Source organism: Centruroides sculpturatus, unplaced genomic scaffold (assembly GCF_000671375.1).
Source record: "Centruroides sculpturatus isolate CEXI.00-Female unplaced genomic scaffold, Cexi_2.0 scaffold357, whole genome shotgun sequence".
NCBI classification, from domain to species: Eukaryota; Metazoa; Arthropoda; class Arachnida; order Scorpiones; family Buthidae; genus Centruroides; species Centruroides sculpturatus.
Window position 1 is genome coordinate 142,220 of NW_019384703.1, and position 20,175 is coordinate 162,394.

Sequence of the window (20,175 nt, forward strand, 5' to 3'; positions counted from 1 at the left end):
ATGAAAAGTCTAATTTCACGATAAGCTTTCAATATGTATTATTGCTTGTCTGTATTCATAGCGACTTCCCAGACTGTAATAAACAATTATGCGATGTATATTGAAATAAATAAACATTTTTTTAAATGGAAAACACAGTCTAATTGCATTTATTTAAACAAATAAATGATGTTAAAAAGAAAAAAATTGAAATCTGAGAAAACACAAAAACGTGTCCTATTTATTTCGTTTTGGATGACAATACTGTATATAGAAACATTCCCATTCTGGCGAGAAGGTAAGAATGGTGACTTGAATTTGAAAAAATAACTTGTTAATTTAATCACACAAAAAGTATATAAAATTTTATATTAAGATTTTAGTCATAAGTGTCATATGGATCTAAAATTTCGTTCATTAAATCCAGTCTGTTAAATCGAGGTTTTGCCTGTAATATAATACAGCAGAAGCGTACGAATACATTGTTACTAGTTCATAAAATTGTAGCAGTTTATGTAATAAATTTGACTAGCATTGACTGTACTATAATGACTATTGTGGCAATAATATCGTCGACTGAATACAGATTGGTGAATTCTTTTCAAGTTCGAGAGGAGGATTTTATCTAAACAACGCCTTTCGTTGCACTGTCTACGCTTCTTCTTATAAGTAAGGCCAAAACAAGGGAAATAATCTGAAAAATAAATATTGATATTTATTTGTATACATCAGTTTATTATGTATCATATTAAAACTATGCCAAATTAGCCATATCTGAAACATTTAAAAACAATCAATTTAAAAAAATTTGGTATTAAGTTGAAGACTTTATAACAATGTTCAGTTTATTTAGTTTAACGAAATTCTGAATGATCATTTTAACAACAAACTTTGCATTTTAGACATATATATATCTGTCTGTGCCAGTGTCTATTTCTTTCAAAATCTTAGGACAGGTTAAAGGTTAAGAAACGATAACTTGTACATAAGGATTATTAATGTTATTAAATTTAACTGGCTTAAGGTTGAAAGCTTGATGAAATAAGGTTCACGTATCATATCTCGAATGAGGTCGAACTGAATGAAAAGTTTACCGAATATTGGCCTTCAAATTTTTTAAAAACTCATCTCTACCCCAAAATTACGCCTTTTGCCTTTTTATAATAAGTAATAATATAGAAGTTATTTTGAATAAAATCTCGTAACAGTTGGTAACAGTACGTTAACACAATTTTAACTTTGTGTTAACGTAGATTCTTGTTTTCACACAGATATTTTTCGCCAGGAAAGTTATACAATTCATTGGTGAATTTTTTAGAAATGTTAATTACTTAGGAACAAAATGAATGGTATTCCAATACCTTAACCCATTCTTCCCAAAAATGTAATACGTAGACTAAATTAACAAGAAATTCCGGATATATTGCATCATTAGGAATAATACTAGGAAATTGGTCGGTATTTTCTAAATAAAAACCTTTGTCGAACGTTTTACTGTACATCTGTCATTTTTCATAACAATGTCCAGGATACTTAATAAATGTTTCTATTTCAATCATATTTTGCATATTTTATGTGCAATTTAAATTTTTTTTTAATTTCATAGTTAACGTAACGGTATGTAAACGGATTGAACTAAAGAATCTAAAATTTTTTGCATTTTTTAAGAATATAAATCATTTGTTACATTCTGTAAAAACCTAAAAGATGTAGCAGGCTTACATGATATTTCGTTGAAGTTCTAAAAATTAAAGTATCTACATAAAATTAAAAAGGCACTTTAGGTTCTTTCTTTGCGCCATCAAAATATATTTTCTTATTACAATTGAAATTAGTATTTTCGAAATAAAAGAAAATTTTGTTTCATTCGTTTGTTATAGAATTAAACATTCTATTAATATTTATCATCAATCAAACTTCGCAGTTATTCGCTTGGAATTTGATTCATCAGAATTTTATTTTGGCTAAATATAGACTATTAATAAATTTTCTAGGTGTATTATCATTTGATAGGTTTTTGAGATAAATTCTTTGAAATAATACTAATGTTACGTAATCATTTTTAATATGCCATTCGGTTTTAAAAATTAAACTTTTATCGTAAAGGGGGAGTCCATTTTTAAAACATTTATTTAAAAAATAAAATTTATTAATATTAGAGTAAGATAAACTGGAATTAACTCAATGTTATACAAGTGTAACGTTCAGATATAATTATATTTATACTAGTTGGAAAAAATATTAAGCATTAAGGAATATTTTCAAGTTAAAAAATGAAAGACGGAATGCTTATTAAAGTTTGTTTTTTTCGATTTAAGTCATACTATTTCACAGAAGACCACAACACCTTATTAAATCATCCTTTCATTTGCACTTATAAATGCTTTTTGAACATCACTAGTGCGGGATCCCTGTTCAGTATAATCGAAAAATTAAATTTTTTATAATTTAATTTTTAATTTAATGTAGAATTGTGTAAGAGGATACCAAACATTATATGTCTACTCTTACAGAAAATTTAACTTTTCATTCGTACTGAAGAGGGATACCACAGTAGTGATGTTTTAGTAAGGTTTGTTACGGTCTTCGGTGAAATTGTATGACTGTTAAAATCGGAAAAAATAGAAACTTTGATCAGCATTTGATCTGATGTTAAAGGCCTAGACTATGTAACAACTCTATGAGTTGATTTTTAAGTTCCGTTACAGAATTATACTGTCATTTATTAGCGTAACGTAATATTGTTACGCTACGCTACGAACACACTAGTTATAAATAAGGTTCTCTTGCTCTTGCTAATACATCTTAGTATTAGATGTATTAGCATACATCTGTTGCTAATACATCTTAGAGGTTCTCCCTTGGATAGAGATCGGGACTTTTATTAATAACTCGAGTATTTTCATGTGATGGCGCGATCAAACCTTGGCAATGTTGAATGAAAACAGTGGATAAATGCAATATCCTGCTGATATGCCTAATTGGACCGTCCAGTAACGTAGTCATTAGATTATTCTCAAGCAAATTTTGGTAGTTCTGTCATTCAGTCTTAAGAGTAATAACTGATGTTCCATTAAATCCAAAGCATGCCCTCACTGTTACTGAGCTACCTGCTTTAAATTTGCAACTATCTCTTCGTTAATCCTTCCAGTATTCCACACAACAACCTATCAGAAGCGTTTAAATTTTCATCACTATAAAGTACTCGGAAACCACTTGTTTTTCTTTGCTAATGGTATTTTTTGCTATTGTTAAATATCCGATGTGAGGACTAACTCACAGTTACCTGTGAAGATAGATCTAAAAACAATATTCTCAAACCCTCATTGCATTGGCAGACAGACATATTTTTCTATAGTGCCAAGTTTCTCTCAGTTTTGTTAGTTATCTCTCTAGGAAGTAGCCTTTGNGAAATATCATGTAAGCCTGCTACATCTTTTAGGTTTTTACAGAATGTAACAAATGATTTATATTCTTAAAAAATGCAAAAAATTTTAGATTCTTTTAAATATCCGATGTGAGGACTAACTCACAGTTACCTGTGAAGATAGATCTAAAAACAATATTCTCAAACCCTCATTGCATTGGCAGACAGACATATTTTTCTATAGTGCCAAGTTTCTCTCAGTTTTGTTAGTTATCTCTCTAGGAAGTAGCCTTTGGTCTATCAGAACGCTAATTTTTTCATTTTTTTTTCTGTATTTGACTACAAAAGCGGCATTAAAATGGCCAACTTTTGATGCAATTTTAGGTATACGAAGACCATCACCCTTTAGTTTTCATATTAAAGAAACTTCATTTACCGAGATTCCTATTTTATGCAGCATGTTGCGAACTATTACTAACAATTCAATTATCGTAATTCATACTATTAGATTGTTTTTATTTGCTTGATATTAAGTAAAGCATATATATAGGCATATAAAGCATATATACATTTTTAGCATTGTTTTAAATTTTCAAAACTGACTAAACCTTTCGATGATTTTCATCATCAGTCCATAGTCTTTTAAAGTACACTATATAATTTTTGCGAACTTGTATAAATGTGGATGAATGGGAAACTCTCATTGCATCTCTCATTGCATCTCATTGCTCTTTGATCTCATTGCAGTTTGCAATGAGATCAAAAACTAAAGAGAGCTGAGTCAGTCTGAAAAACCAATAGAAAGTCGGTCTCGCCAAACTAATATATTCGAGTGCCTGAATGATAATATGCAATTCTGTAGAGAAGACGTGATGCTGATGGAAGTGACTTTGCCACTACGCCATCAGGACACGACGGACGAACGGTGATCTAACATGAGCCTTTGAACTATTAGTGTAAACAAATACAGTTGGCCATTTTAATGCCGCTTTTGTAGTCAAATACAGAAAAAAAATGAAAAAATTAGCGTTCTGATAGACCAAAGGCTACTTCCTAGAGAGATAACTAACAAAACTAAGAGAAACTTGGCACTATAGAAAAATATGTCTGTCTGCCAATGCAATGAGGGTTTGAGAATATTGTTTTTAGATCTATCTTCACAGGTAACTGTGAGTTAGTCCTCACATCGGATATTTAAAAGAATCTAAAATTTTTTGCATTTTTTAAGAATATAAATCATTTGTTACATTCTGTAAAAACCTAAAAGATGTAGCAGGCTTACATGATATTTCGTTGAAGTTCTAAAAATTAAAGTATCTACATAAAATTAAAAAGGCACTTTAGGTTCTTTCTTTGCNATGTCTGTCTGCCAATGCAATGAGGGTTTGAGAATATTGTTTTTAGATCTATCTTCACAGGTAACTGTGAGTTAGTCCTCACATCGGATATTTAACACAGTTCGTTGGTCACAAACAGACACAGTTCGTTGGTCACAAAAAACAGTAGCAAACGTAGAGACTTTATTCGTAGATAAAGTTTGCTATGTGTTTTCTGATAGTAACGTACACACAAATGTGCAGAAACAATTCAAGATGGGAGAAAACTCAAGATAGAAATGAAGAGAAAACGCATATTTCTTCCTAGTTTTTATTTATAATGGAAAGAACAGGAATGAATGCGTGAAAATAAATAATTTATGTGGTCTTATATTTTTCTGCAGAACAAATTTTGTTTGACTATATTTGGTGTTGATTTCAAATAAGAATGAATTTCTTGGCAGGATTTCTTACAATTTACTTCAGTAATTAACATTACTTTAAGAACTGCGACTTGCAACTGTGTTTTTTCGCTCGTTCATAACTTATTCGTAAGAGAAAAGACCATTTCTACGGGTGCATTAGTGTCGAGCAGACGTAAAATATATTCAATAAAAAATAAATTTTGAAGTGAAAGTCTGTCCAAAAGGAACCACCATTTATTCACTTTGTGTTCCAGAATGCAAACTTTCTTGACGACCGACCTTTCTTTGGCCGTCAAAATTAAAAATCCTTTAAAAATCACAAAAAAAAATTTAATAAAAAATAGGAACCGATGACATTAATTACAGACGTCGTGTTTCCTTTCTATCCATACCACTTTCTTTCGTTGATTGGTTGATATGGAGTGTTCAGCACATATACGCTCTATACTCAGAGAGAGCGAGTTATGAACGCTAGGCGTCCGATTAGCAGATCTTATAAATGGAATGCCACACGCGCGCGGGGAAAGACTGCCTTCTGGGGTTTTTAAGAAAAACTGGCCCCTATTCAGGCGTTACAGACGTGGAGAAAACTCGGAAAACTCCACTTGGCCAGCCCGTCGAGCGAGGCGCGAACCCACGACCGTGTTTAGGGATAAAGACCGCTTAGGGATGTTTGAGCTTTAAATCTACTGAAGAATAAGCGCTGGTAAATGTAGATTTTTAGCTGTCCCCTGGTGACGAATCTTCGCAAAAAATTTCAATTGGAGGATTTCGTCGTATGGTGATTATGTACTGTACACATTACGGTTCGAGAATTGTCGGATCTAAAAGGACTTTTTAATTTAGACCCAGTTCATTGGCCGAGACGGTCTTTTAATTCACCTATTACTATTGGCACTAACACATTTACAACAATAGCTTCTGTTTTCGTACGAGCACATCTAAATTGCTGTTCAAAACATGTTTGAATTAACTTAGCACAATCGTTTGAGCAAAAAACTGTGGTTCTCTCGCACCGTATAATAAGCACAGACGTCTTCTGTCGCAGAAACTTCCAGATCTTTCGAAGTCGGTGAATCCGTTTTCTTGAAAAATTAACATCGAAGAACTTGAAGCTGCAGCAGGATCGGAATTTTTGTTTTTCTAATCTTAAATGTCAGTTAATATCGCTGGCACCTCCATGGGCTGTGCTAAATTCTCATAACTGTTGCTAAATTGCGATACTTTTCATATCTGACGTTCGATGGAGTAGTTCTTTGCTTTATAAACGAGTTTGTAAGTTAACATTAAAAATGCATTTGCGTTTAGGCATTGTTAAAATGAAGAGTTGACGAACAAGAAATTTAAATTGACATTGACAAAAACAATAATCAATGGTCAATAAAGATGCGCCAGCCGTCTATGCATACTCGAAACCCAGGAGCGAGCGAGCTACCGTGCTTCTGACCGACTTTAAGCCTGGTACTCACATGCGCAACGGACGGCAAAATGACGTCACTTTTGCAGTCGAAGCCGACGGAACACGATGTTGAAAATTTTTAACTTTTGCCGTCGTGGAAAGCGGAACGGCAAAAATTAGACCAATAGGAAGGCCGTTTAGCAATGTCGTCATAAAGATCACGTGGGGCGATAGCGTTCGAACTATGGCGGTCGGCAAGCTAAAAAGCTTTATTTGTACACTAATAGGGTAATATATTTCATTTATACGCTATACAGTATTACTATCCGATCTAATGTCAAATAGACTTACTTACTGCGTAAAGTATTGGGAATTCGGCGTAATTCGGCGACGAAAGTATTCGATATTCCTAACTTTCGACGATTTAGAATATTTTTCCTATCCAAATTATTCGTTTTTGAGGTTTTCTATTTGTGATAAGGTCGAAGGCAAACTTAAAAAGTTTAATTGATATAACAAAGCAATCCAGGTAGACGCCATTTTCGACTACTGGCACGTGGCCTATCTACTGTAGTAGCTTGTTTATATTTACGGCTGGCAGATGGCGCGTTTCAGTTGTAGGGTAATTTCCGTACGTGAGTACAGGCGACACGGAAAGACAACGGAACGGCAACCGTTGCGTCGTCCGTTGCCGCATGTGAGTACCAGGCTTTACATATGTGTGAGACGTATTGCCGTGCCCTCATTGCTGCCCTACTAGGCTACCTAGGTCGGATGATTTTATTTTATTTATTTTTCACGCTTTTTTTCGAAATTGTTACCGTGGGTTGTTCTCTTTCTAAAAACGGGACATTTCGGCATCCGAAAGCTGTGCTTGGGGACAACGGGATGGGCTACCTAAAAACGGGATGGTCCCGTCCATAACGGGACACGTTATGAATGCCGCATTTTTGGTGGCGCCTTAACACGAGAAAGAGTTTGAGTAAATATTATTCTTCTATTCTTGTAAATATATATTGTATATATATTTACAAGAATATATATTGTATATATATTTACATATATAAATCAATTGCCTTATTGTTAGAATTTATTATACTTATATAGACTATATAATATTCAGATGTATAAATAAAAAGACTTCACAAATAAGTCAATTTGAGCTAAATATCATTTTCTAAACAAAACTAACTATTAATTCGTATCCCCGTATAAAGGTACTGTACGTACCGATTAACCGATAAAGTAATGTTTTTAAAACATCCTTTAAATTAAACTGCTTTAATATTATCATATATAAATTATATACACAATTCGTAACAGCCAGAATTACTTTAATTGAAATTTCTATTATTAAAATTTTGAAAGCCATCAAAATTGTATCATCGTGGTATAAATTAATTAGAATATGTTATCACAACCACAAACCGGTACATTTAGAAAAAAATAAAAATTTAATTAATAAGGATTTCGTAAATCTCCCGATTTACAGAAGCTAATTAGAACAGAACTGTTTATTGCTTGATAAGTATTTTAATCATAATAAAAATAAGTTAAATATGCGCTCGATTTGTTGGTTATAAAATGAATATTGTAATGTTTTCTAATATTTATATTCTTTTAAATTACTTACCGCCAAAACAATAATCGTCGATGACATTCCGCATATAACACCAGACATAGTACTTAATACTTCAAAAAATTTATTCAAACATCCCTGAAAATAATATAACTTTGTAAAATATCGTTGTTGAAATTTTAATCTGTTTATATGTTAAACATATTCACAATATTTAAATTTATTTATTTATTCGTTACATTGTTAATAAAAAAACCAACAATTTCTAGCTGGTAATATTGCTTTCATTCGATTGTTTAAAATCGTTGTGGATAATTTAGTTAAATAAAAAATAATAAAGTGGTTTTATTTAAGATTTGTAACAATATTAAATTATTTTTTTAGTACAAAGTAACTACTGAAGATCGTAGTGTAATATTAAAATATAAAAATTTGGAGGGAAACTTATTGATAAAGAAAGAAAAACGATCGATTGCATTTGAAATAATGAAATGATTCTATTAGGAAGAATTTATGAAACATACAAATTCAATTATTTAACTTTAAAATGCTCTTAATTTAAATAACTATAAAAATGTATCAATAATTCTGAATGTTTTCATTTTCTTCGTTTCAAAGTAGTAATCTACGATTTCATTTTTCCCTTTATTTTTAATAAAATAACAAAATTTTTAATAATGTTGATAATTGAACATAGCGAGTTTCTGTCATCATATAATTAATATCAATCATTTGGTTTACACAAATACGTAATAATAAAGAACAGAATATGAAACTTAAACTATCCCTAATGTGATTGTGCCTATTGCAGCGAAAAACTAAGTGAAGTTGTGTTTGATCCTCCTGAATACCACAATCGCATTGTGGATGTCTCCAAGGTTAAATCTATGCAAGTATTGCTTAAAGTTGCCGTGCCCTGTAAGTAGCTGAGTCAGGGTGACGAGAATCGCAGTAGTGTCAACCTTGGAGATGAAAGTGTAGGTGAGCCTACCAGTGATGTCATGGTCCCAGCTGTCTTGCCAGAGAATGAAGATTTGCTTCTTGACGTGATTGTCAATGTACAAGGTAGAAATGTAACTGAAAGTACTAGTGACTGAAGACTTTGCAGCTTGTTTGGCAAGACGGTCAGCAGTCTCGTTGCCGAAAACCCTCGCATGACCCAGGACCCATTGGAAATCTATTCTAATATTGTTGTCTAAGTGTGTGAGAATGTGGTGTATGAGATGGACAAGTTTTAAGCGGCTATCAGACTTCGCAATCCTGTGTAAAACTACCCTAATTCAGAATAAATGCGATAGTGTAAGTAGTGTCTTTTGTCCTTCTTAGGGAATTCGATCCCGGTCCTTATTTCTAATCCCGGGATTTCGGGATTATACTTATTCGATCCCGGAATCCCGGGATTATTTCGGTATTGAGGGTTAATAAAAAAGAAGAAAATCTTACAGAAATTAAAAATCAAAATTTAGACAAAAATCAACGTATTTTACGGTATACACCTAGTTAATTTAATCACTCTAATTAATCAGACTTACAGTCAGACTAACCAGACTTAAAATCACTGTCTTCATGTTAAATTTATTCTTTTTTAAGCATCACTGANATCCCGAAAATCCCGGGATTAGGAAAACTTAATCCCGAAAATTTTGGGACTGAAAAGTGGTCGGGATCCCGGGATCCCGATTTTCGAGATCCCGGGATCAAATCCTCTAGTCCTTCTACGCCTGATGTGAATTAAGCTCATACAAATAGCTAAAGTTTCCGACTGTGCTATCAAGCAGTGTATACCTACACAGAAGCAAGCGTTGTGAAGCTCGCGGCCTAAGTCGGAGTAAACTACAAAGCGGCACCCACATCGTCATCCATCTTGGAATCGTCAGTGTAAATCCTAAACATGGCATGATCATCTGGAACTTCGAAGTAAACGTCAGGGTCAAGCTGACGGGAGAGGTGGTAATCGTAAGTCGAAAGGGTATTTTTGTCAATGTTGAATTTTTGATAACATCGATCAAGGTCAAACTGGGAATCTTACCTCCTCTTCATACGAGTCGCTATAATCTCGCCAGGGTAAGATGACGAGATTTTTTCTGCCAAATAGTACGTTTAATTTCTAAGTTGATTGGAGTCAATCCTGATATTATCAAAAGGACGAGTGGGTGCAATCCTATAATCCTCACAAATGCAGAGAGCTGCAATCCTTTGAACAAATAAGTTTTTTACAGTTATGGACTTTGGCGGCCACGTGGCCCCAAACCTGTATGGCATAGAGGAGTGCTGGCTAAATTTCACCCCTGTAAATAAGCTTAGTAGCGTTAGGGCCAAGGCCCCATGTGTTCCTAACAATACTAATGTGGGCGTTGGCCGTCTTTTTAGCTTTGTCCGTGATGTATTTGATGTGGGATGTGAAATTAACTCTCTCCTCAAGAATAACACCTAAATATTTAATTTCCATTGTTTGCTTTATTCCTGCTAAATCTATAGCAGAACTTCAAGAAAAAATATCGAAAATTTAATAAGAGATTTTAGATTTTCAAAATGACATCATATTAAAATCTCACGATTCAGATGAAAACTTTTGGAATTTAGTTAATCATAAAAAGTATAATCTTGAAAAAAGATCCTTCAAAATCAAATCTTGTTTTTGTTCTACATATGTGCGCAAATCTTTATTTTCCACTACGAATATTATAAAATCAAAAATTAGATCCCAACTTACTAATGACAACCTTGAAGATTGTTTACGATTGGGATTATCATCTTATACTCCCAACTGTGAGAAATTAACAAATGAAATGCAGTGTCAAAAATCGCACTAATTCTGCTTTTATAATAAATGTGTATATGTTATAGTAAATATATGTTACAAAATGCATGTTATAAATAAAGAATATAATATTTCATTTTTTTTTTAAATCCGATTTGTGCCCACCACTATTTTTGAAATCCGATTTGCGCCCGCCACTATTTTTGCAATCTCGAATGCACCTGCGGCACATAAAGATTGGGAAAGAACTCCTATACTAATTAAAATATCAAACACGAAATTGAATTACACCGTTGTTTTCTGTTAAACAGTATCACTAGGACTCTTTATTCTGTTAAAAGTTTTATTCCATCAGACACGTTTGTAATGGTTCTTGAACGCATTCGTAAATGTGTGACTGCACATGCACAGCGTTGCCAGATGTTTTTTGCCCTTGTAACCAAATAATTTTTAAAAAGTAGCCCAAAAGTAGCCAACTGCTTCAGCAGTTGGCTACTTTTGGGCTACTTTTTAAAAATTATTTGGCTACAAGGGCAAAAAACATCTGGCAACGCTGTGCATGTGCAGTCACACATTTACGAATGCGTTCAAGAACCATTACAAACGTGTCTGATGGAATAAAACTTTTAACAGAATAAAGAGTCCTAGTGATACTGTTTAACAGAAAACAACGGTGTAATTCAATTTCGTGTTTGATATTTTAATTAGTATAGGGGTTCTTTCCCAATCTTTATGTGCCGCAGGTGCATTCGAGATTGCAAAAATAGTGGCGGGCGCAAATCGGATTTCAAAAATAGTGGCGGGCACAAATCGGATTTAAAAAAAAATGAAATATTATATTCTTTATTTATAACATGCATTTTGTAACATATATTTACTATAACATATTACACATTTATTATAAAAGCAGAATTAGTGCGATTTTTGACACTGCATTTCATTTGTTAATTTCTCACAGTTGGGAGTATAAGATGATAATCCCAATCGTAAACAATCTTCAAGGTTGTCATTAGTAAGTTGGGATCTAATTTTTGATTTTATAATATTCGTAGTGGAAAATAAAGATTTGCGCACATATGTAGAACAAAAACAAGATTTGATTTTGAAGGATCTTTTTTCAAGATTATACTTTTTATGATTAACTAAATTCCAAAAGTTTTCATCTGAATCGTGAGATTTTAATATGATGTCATTTTGAAAATCTAAAATCTCTTATTAAATTTTCGATATTTTTTCTTGAAGTTCTGCTATAGATTTAGCAGGAATAAAGCAAACAATGGAAATTAAATATTTAGGTGTTATTCTTGAGGAGAGAGTTAATTTCACATCCCACATCAAATACATCACGGACAAAGCTAAAAAGACGGCCAACGCCCACATTAGTATTGTTAGGAACACATGGGGCCTTGGCCCTAACGCTACTAAGCTTATTTACAGGGGTGAAATTTAGCCAGCACTCCTCTATGCCATACAGGTTTGGGGCCACGTGGCCGCCAAAGTCCATAACTGTAAAAAACTTATTTGTTCAAAGGATTGCAGCTCTCTGCATTTGTGAGGATTATAGGATTGCACCCACTCGTCCTTTTGATAATATCAGGATTGACTCCAATCAACTTAGAAATTAAACGTACTATTTGGCAGAAAAAATCTCGTCATCTTACCCTGGCGAGATTATAGCGACTCGTATGAAGAGGAGGTAAGATTCCCAGTTTGACCTTGATCGATGTTATCAAAAATTCAACATTGACAAAAATACCCTTTCGACTTACGATTACCACCTCTCCCGTCAGCTTGACCCTGANCCCCGCGTTTCTTTATGCAGCGCTCGAGAAGCGCTTTACAGCGAACACACTGAAACTGGTTTCTAATTGGCCAACACTGCTCGTGACGTCATTTTGCTACACTCTCGCTGCATAAAGAAACGCGGGGGTTTGTGATCTGTATCATTGTGTGCTGAACAGTCAGTGCACATGGTTCGAAATATCACCACTAGGGTTGCCACCCATAAAACATGTTATAGCTGGCGTTATTCATTTGTCAATTTAATTTAGGGAATACTGCTAAATTATTATTTAATTATTATTTTTTCATAATAAAAATAATTAATAATTAAATAAAATGTATTTTTTGAAATTTTTAAAGCTGAATTTTGAGGCTCCTTGATATATTAGGCCCCAGGCGCGTCTCGTGCACCTGTTCGGAAATCCGCCACTGGCCGAACATAAACCGAAATTGACAGACAATGAAAGTTCGTGTCTGGAATCAAAAGAGTTTCCCGCCAACAATGCAGACTACTCCCGTCAGAAACTTAAGAGGAAAGCATGTGAAGAACGGTCCAACTAAGATATTGTGTTCATTAATGTTACTGCAAACACTCTCTCATTTGTTAGATGTTAAAGCAATAAGATAGCTAAGGGATAGATTCAATAGATAAACTAAATACTTTTTGGATTCTAATATTAGAATTTAAGAACGTTATGTTTAGATTTCTTGTTGTTCATTGTTTTCGTTAATAAATCCGTTTGTCATAGTCTAAAAGAGACAGACTAGTTTTTATGAGGACTAACTCCATCGTCAAGCACACGTACCGGTACATACCTCTTATAAATCCGGAAACTTATGATAAAGTAAAATCGCGTTCTCGCCCACATTAAATTTGACTACGTGGTGTCAGGTGATCTTGACAAACTTTCAATAAAATCGGAATATTCACATATTCCCGATTTTCTGACATTTTAACGGCCACCCAAAAATATGTGACAGGGTCGACCAAAACCCGGGAGATTCACACTGATTTGAAATCGTAATTCTTTTTTATTATTAAAAAAAATGTTTTTAGCTATAATGTTTTTTAATTAATCGGGGAAGTTTCTTTAATAAGAAACGTAACTTCACCATCTGTATATTAATGCTGTTGGTTTATTTATGTTTTTATTCGTATAGCTGAGTTAAAGAAACGATTGCGACGATTTAAAAACATATTTTTATTCAAATTTAATAGTTATCGATTTAAAGTTTTCATCTCGATTTTAAGAATTTAATAAATTATTACAAAAATTCGGTTATTCAAATTTTGTAACCATTGTATAAATTAAAATGAGAAATTTCTTAGACATCTTACGCTGAAGTATAAACTTTATACTGTAAAGTATCAAAGCCATAGGCCTATATAATGTCTATATTTTCTAAAAATAATTGGAAATTGCCGAGATCTGAACTAGATTTAATTTTCTTTCTGTTAATTGTTAATAGCTTTCATGTAATTTCTGTAATATTGTTACTATCTAATATATAATCGAGACGGGTTGATAATAATAATAATAATAATAATCAGCGCAGAGCCCAAACGGTTAGGAGTTGAAAGTTGAAATTTGGTACACAGATAGGGTACGTCACGAAAACGCACACTAAGAAGGGATTTTTCGAAATTCCCCCCGGGGGGAGAGAGACAGGATTAAAACTTCTATATACATTATGGATACGAGCCCAAACGGTTAGGAGTTGAAAGTTGAAATTTGGTACACAGTTAGAGTACGTTAGGAGAACGCACACTAAGAAGGGATTTTTCGAAATTCCTCCCCACGGGGGAGAGGAACAGGATTAAGGCTTAACACTTCCATCAACAATGGTAGTGCTAAGTAACAATGGAAGTGCTAAGTAACAATGGAAGTGCTAAGTAACAATGGAAGTTTTAAGTAACAATAAAAGTTTTAAGTAACAATGGAAGTGTCAACAATGGAATTGTTAAGAGAAAGCGACGTGCGATTCGCAGATGCAGTTTTTTTTTTTCGTTTTTACGGGAAATCGAACATATTTTTAGACCCATCTAAAAATTCTCTAATTAGTCTGGAAACAAGGGGACCCAATTCTTGCATTCTGTGAAATCGAACATATTTTTAGACCCATCTAAAAATTCTCTAATTAGTCTGGAAACAAGGGGACCCAATTCTTGCATTCTGTGAAAACGGGTAAGGTTGACTGTAACGTAATAATCTTTATCCTAGTTATCGTTACTTTTGCCCGAGCAACGCCGGGCCCACCTGCTAGTTCCTAATATTTCTTAATACTTTTTCACAAATAACAGTACCTATTCAATTTTTTTACAGATAATTTGACAGACTCGTTCATAAAGTGAGAATTAGCATTTCTGTTTTAAAATGAATCTTTTTATTTTTATTTAATAAGTAACAAACTTCATTTTCTACGAAAATTATACTGTACTTGTTTTTATTAATTTCTTAAGCAATCATTTTTACTAAATCACACGTCGTATAGCATTTGTTTTTACCGAATTTATTTTAAACTACTTAAAATAAGATCCAGATAATATATTCAAACGTCGTAATAGGATAAAAACGACGGTTCGAAAAATACGGTAAAGTAAATGTAATTAACTTTGACGTATTAATGAAATAAACGTCTCAGTAAAAGATGTCACGTGTTACTGGACATTTTTTATTAAATTATTTTTACTACTCTTGTTTTCTTCGTACGTTAATAACGCTACATAAATCAACGAAAAGCAATGGAAAAAATCATAACGGTAAAAAAATATTCAACAACAGCACTTGCAGTTATAAAATTAAGCATTTCGACACGATTAGTAATCACGGAACTTCAAATAATAAATAGTCACAAAACATGAGTATTAAAAACTTCATTTAAAATTTTCTTTATTACTATTTTTTCGCTCACGATGTAAATAAAAAATGTTTTAATTTTTTACTCCTTTCGTGATTAGTGTTTTACTTCTTTAGACAGGATTTCATATTTAGACTATTGTTTATAATTAAGAATCAAAAACAAACATCTAATTAAAATTAGAAACTGAGTAGGAAAATGAGTATACTTTTAAAACCAAACAAATTATATTCGATATTACAGTAAGGAAAAATATTTAAAATTATTATATAAAATCATTTAATTATTTATCTGCTTCTGCAAAGAAATATTTATGTAATACAATTATGTACTCTCATAATATATTTATGTAGACATACAATTATGTACTCTCATAATTGTATGTCTGTACGAAAGTCATAAAAGTCTTCGAACTGATAAATATTTAGTCAAATTAAAAATAAGTGCTACTCACTTCGGTATGTAAGACGTTACTTTTCGAATCTCGACATGACTCGGGTATATTTCCTCTATAATCACCCGATCCACGTACACCGCAGCATTCCAACTAAGAGCATTCCATAAACAAAATAAGCATAATTAAATCGGTACACTTTTCAATACTCAAAATATTCATATTTAAATTTATTATAAATTATAAAAAGCTTTTAAAATTTAAATATTTATTTAATTGGATTATATTAATGGAAAAAGAAAGATATTTCAATCAATCAAATATTTACCATAAATTTATTTTCGTCAAGTTTATAATTTTTCGTTGGGAAAACTGAATGAATTTAATAAACTATGTGATTAAACATTTTATTTATATAGAAGCATGCTAACGGAATTCGTGTATTTTATTATATGACTAAGGTTTTATTAAAAGAATATCACTTAAACAATTGCCATTTGTTTTGTTATTTATTAACTCGGAAATATTTTTGTTATTTGAAACAAGTACGATAGATTTTGTAAATAATTCCATTGGCGGATATCATGCTGAGTATTGACTTCGATTGCTTTGTAAACTTCGTTGGAAATGTAGAAATGGTACAAAGTTCATGTTACAATATACATCTAAAATAATGCATTCACTCATAAATAATTATAACTGAATATTTAAAATCATTTAAAATAAATGTTTTTGTATTTGTTGTAACGTACCATCGATTGTTATTATTATTAATAATTATTCGATTATATCGGCAGCTTGCCCGTATTATTTTTTCATTAAAGTTAAAAAAATATATAAATTATTATTAAAATCATTACACATTATATTCAAATTTTTACCTAAATTTGTTTCAAGTGTTTAGTTATCTATTACTTACTTTATATTCAATTTCACTAAAAATTTCGGATTTCAGCTGATAGTCATCAAGTTGCTCTTCTATTAAACTTCTTACCTATTAACATATATAGAAATCTTCTGAAAATGAAACGAGTTAACATTTATATGACCTATGATAAAACATTTTATTATCCAGACCTTTTGGTTGCTGGAGGCATACCAAGCAACAACTAATGCCGCTATACAAAGTATTATAGGCACAATGAGGAAGCTGGCGAACTATATAAAAAGTAGGTTAAATTTTACCATACTGTATATACAATTTTTAATTTAATAAAATAAAACTTCTTACAAAGCAAATAAGGCATAAGCTGTCCATAAATACGCCGCAGCATCCTACGAAGCCTAGTATAAGTAATGTCAGTCCAAAAACAATAACTACATACGATGCTTTATATAACAATTCTGTAGCTTCGAAGGACTCGTCGACTGAATAATGTCCTATTCTTTCGTCCTTTAAAATCCATATTCCGATTCCCGTAACGGCTATACCTAAACACTTAAATCACAAAATATCCGAGCAAGTTAAAAATTAGGACATTCTAATTATACTGTAATCTACTTTTAGAATATTTTATATATTCCAAAACTTTAAACAGGTAAAATATAGTTAAAATTTTAGAAGTTTAAAATACAAAATATAATTTAACTGTTCGGAGAATAAAAATGAATCAATATTTCGGAAACGGTAGACTTTAACGTTATATCCAGAAGTTGTGTGGCACTTGGCCAACTCAATGCGCACCCTATTTGTATATCTTTTTAGATTTTCTTTTTGTAATACAAATTATTAAAAATTATATCAGTCAATAATAGCGCAACGTTAACCGTTATCAGTAATTTCGATAAAGTCGTAAAGGATATTTTTACGTAATAGACCTAGATCTACAGGTGTTAAATGTTTTACTTACGAACAGAAGGAAGTTGATGACGAAGAATACATATTTCATACAGATCATTTTGCAAGAACACAACCACTCCCAATTAGACGAAAGTGAAGAAATCTGGTTCTCCTTATCTGTAGCTAACGACAACTTTGGTTGCTATAGTAACAGGATCACGTGTATACTCCGACAAATACATGACGTCATTACCGGTTGTAAAATTATTCATTTGTTTTATTATTAGTATATTTCGAAATGCTCCGGTAATAAAATATATATATATATAAAGTATACTGTAGTGAGTAATCGAGGTTATTTGTCTTTGTACTTTAATTTCAACGTAACATACAAAATAACAGATGGCGTTACAATCGACAAAATGAACACTTGGTTAAATAAATCAATAGACGTTTTCTTAACACAAGTTTTATTTATAATATAAAAATACAATTTTATTAACAATTCTTCTCGAATAAATATACAAATTATATGCAAATTTAGGATAGAGGTTTAGACTACTATATACAATGTGTATCTTTATATAGTGCTTTTTAATTNATATAAAATGTCAACATTTTATATATATTCCGTCAAATTTTTATATATAGAATTTGTCTGCCGTCGCCCCTCTATATTTCCTTAACGCCCCCCAATTCTCTTTGAGCCTTCTACTGCCCCCCTGAAAGCCTCCAGCGCCCACAAGGGGGCGTTATCGCCCACTTTGAGAAACACTGGTCTACAGTATTGTGTAACTCTGTATATTTATATTGTAAAATTTAATAAATTCGTTATTAAAACAGAATGCTTTTTAAACCTCACCCTTTTAAAACCCGTTTTGTCTAGTTGAAACTAGTTTTAACTCAAATTCATTTTTGACTAGCAGTAAATTCTAGTTTTAACTAGACAAAACGGGTTTTAACAAAGACATCTAAATATTATACGGAATAGTTTGTTTTTTTTTTATTTTTTTAATATTTACCGCTAGTATTGCTATAGTAGCCGACATGCCTCCCAAAACGGCTGCTTTTTCCTTCAATAAAATCTCCATTCTCTTCAGACATCCCTGAAATAAATTAACTTCGTTTATTTATTCTTTACAGTTAAGGACACTTTTTAAACAATGATTACCTCTTTATAAATAATTCCGTTGTCTTTGCAACTTTCTGGTATTTCACCTTTATAATCCTCTTGGCCTTTAACTCCGCAACATTTTAGCTGCAATATTAAATTAACACGTTTAATAAATTTATTTTTGAACTAAAGCTTGAACATTTTATTTCAAAATAAAGCAGATGATATTAAAATGACCTAGTTACATCTGCACGGAATCTTACAGATCGCTAATTATGTTCCACTACGTTATCCGCCATTAAATATCCAGGTTTCAGGAAGTAGCTATTCAGAGTTCACGTCATCCTTTAACTCATTCAACTTTTCGAATACAAATTTATGTAGTTGTGTAATTCTTTCTATTCTATAATCGGACTTATAACAATAATGTCTTCATTGTTAATACAATATATCGAATTTTCGAACTATATCTTATAACATTACTTTAATATGACCAATTCTTTACTTATGGTGAAATAAACTAATAATTTTTTTTAATGTCAGGGTCTTCTATTGTTGTTGGATTTGTTTTACAGAAAACTAAAAAAAAAAATATCTTGCATTTGTAAATTCGAATATAAATTGATGTTTTCATTATGTAATTATATTTTATGCATTAAGACATCGCTAAATGAATAAAAATATAACTGAGAACTAACATTAAAAACAAATGAAGCTGAAAAATAAATTTTTAAATTTATTATTTAAAATCTAATAATATTATCAAGTCTATCATCATCACAGGCACATTTTTCTTAAAACCCGATTACTTTTGAAAGAAAGAATGCAGTTAAATTAAGGTCGTTTCTCATTTAGTAAAAATTACACGGGAATTTTTATCGGTTTATTGTTATGATTTAAGGATTTACTTTTGTAATCACACAGATCTAAATCCTTGAATTGTTGTATAGTAATTTTAGTAATCTAATACAGTGTTTTTCAACCTGTGGGTCGCGACTCCCAAGGGGGCCGCGAAGCCTTACACGGGGGGTCGCGGGTAGAAGAAAAAGACGTGTTTGTAGGTCCTACACTACATTAAAAAAACTACAATTTCAGCGAGAATTACAGCCCACCCCAGAAAATGACAGCGGAAAAAGTGTTGAGCTGATTTGCAAAAGGAAATAAAAAGCAGAAAAGTAGAAGCTGAAAATTCAGAATTAAAAAATTCAAAGAAAAAAAAACAAAGAAAAGAAAAAAAAGGTCAACAGTTCCATGTGCCTAATGTTACAATTAAACGAAGTTTCATACTTTGTGTGTTAAATTATTGTCGATTCTGCTGAAATTTTCATTTTAATCAACAATAATTTGTCTCAACAGAAAGAAAATTAAATACATAGTTTTTAAAATCACTGATATAGTTTTAATATGGCCCTAGGGGGGT

At 31.9% G+C, this 20,175-nt stretch overlaps 1 protein-coding gene and 1 long non-coding RNA gene across 2 annotated transcripts; both read right to left on the bottom strand.

Moving 5' to 3' along the window:
• Positions 1-254: 254 nt before the first annotated feature.
• LOC111627613 (23 kDa integral membrane protein-like) lies at positions 255-17,971 on the bottom strand. The gene is made up of 7 exons (XM_023371201.1): positions 17,712-17,971; positions 17,093-17,299; positions 16,939-17,019; positions 16,781-16,855; positions 15,922-16,014; positions 8,120-8,203; positions 255-673 (listed from the first exon to the last, which is right to left on the bottom strand). Exons 1-7 carry the CDS (start codon positions 17,757-17,759, stop codon positions 605-607), a joined length of 657 nt encoding a protein of 218 aa, XP_023226969.1. The 5' UTR covers positions 17,760-17,971; the 3' UTR covers positions 255-604.
• Positions 17,972-18,715: 744 nt separating this feature from the next.
• On the bottom strand, positions 18,716-19,358 carry LOC111627601. Its single transcript, XR_002757042.1, has 2 exons — positions 18,813-19,358; positions 18,716-18,747 (listed from the first exon to the last, which is right to left on the bottom strand). It is a non-coding gene; the product is annotated as an uncharacterized LOC111627601 (long non-coding RNA).
• Between the last annotated feature and the right edge of the window lie 817 nt (positions 19,359-20,175).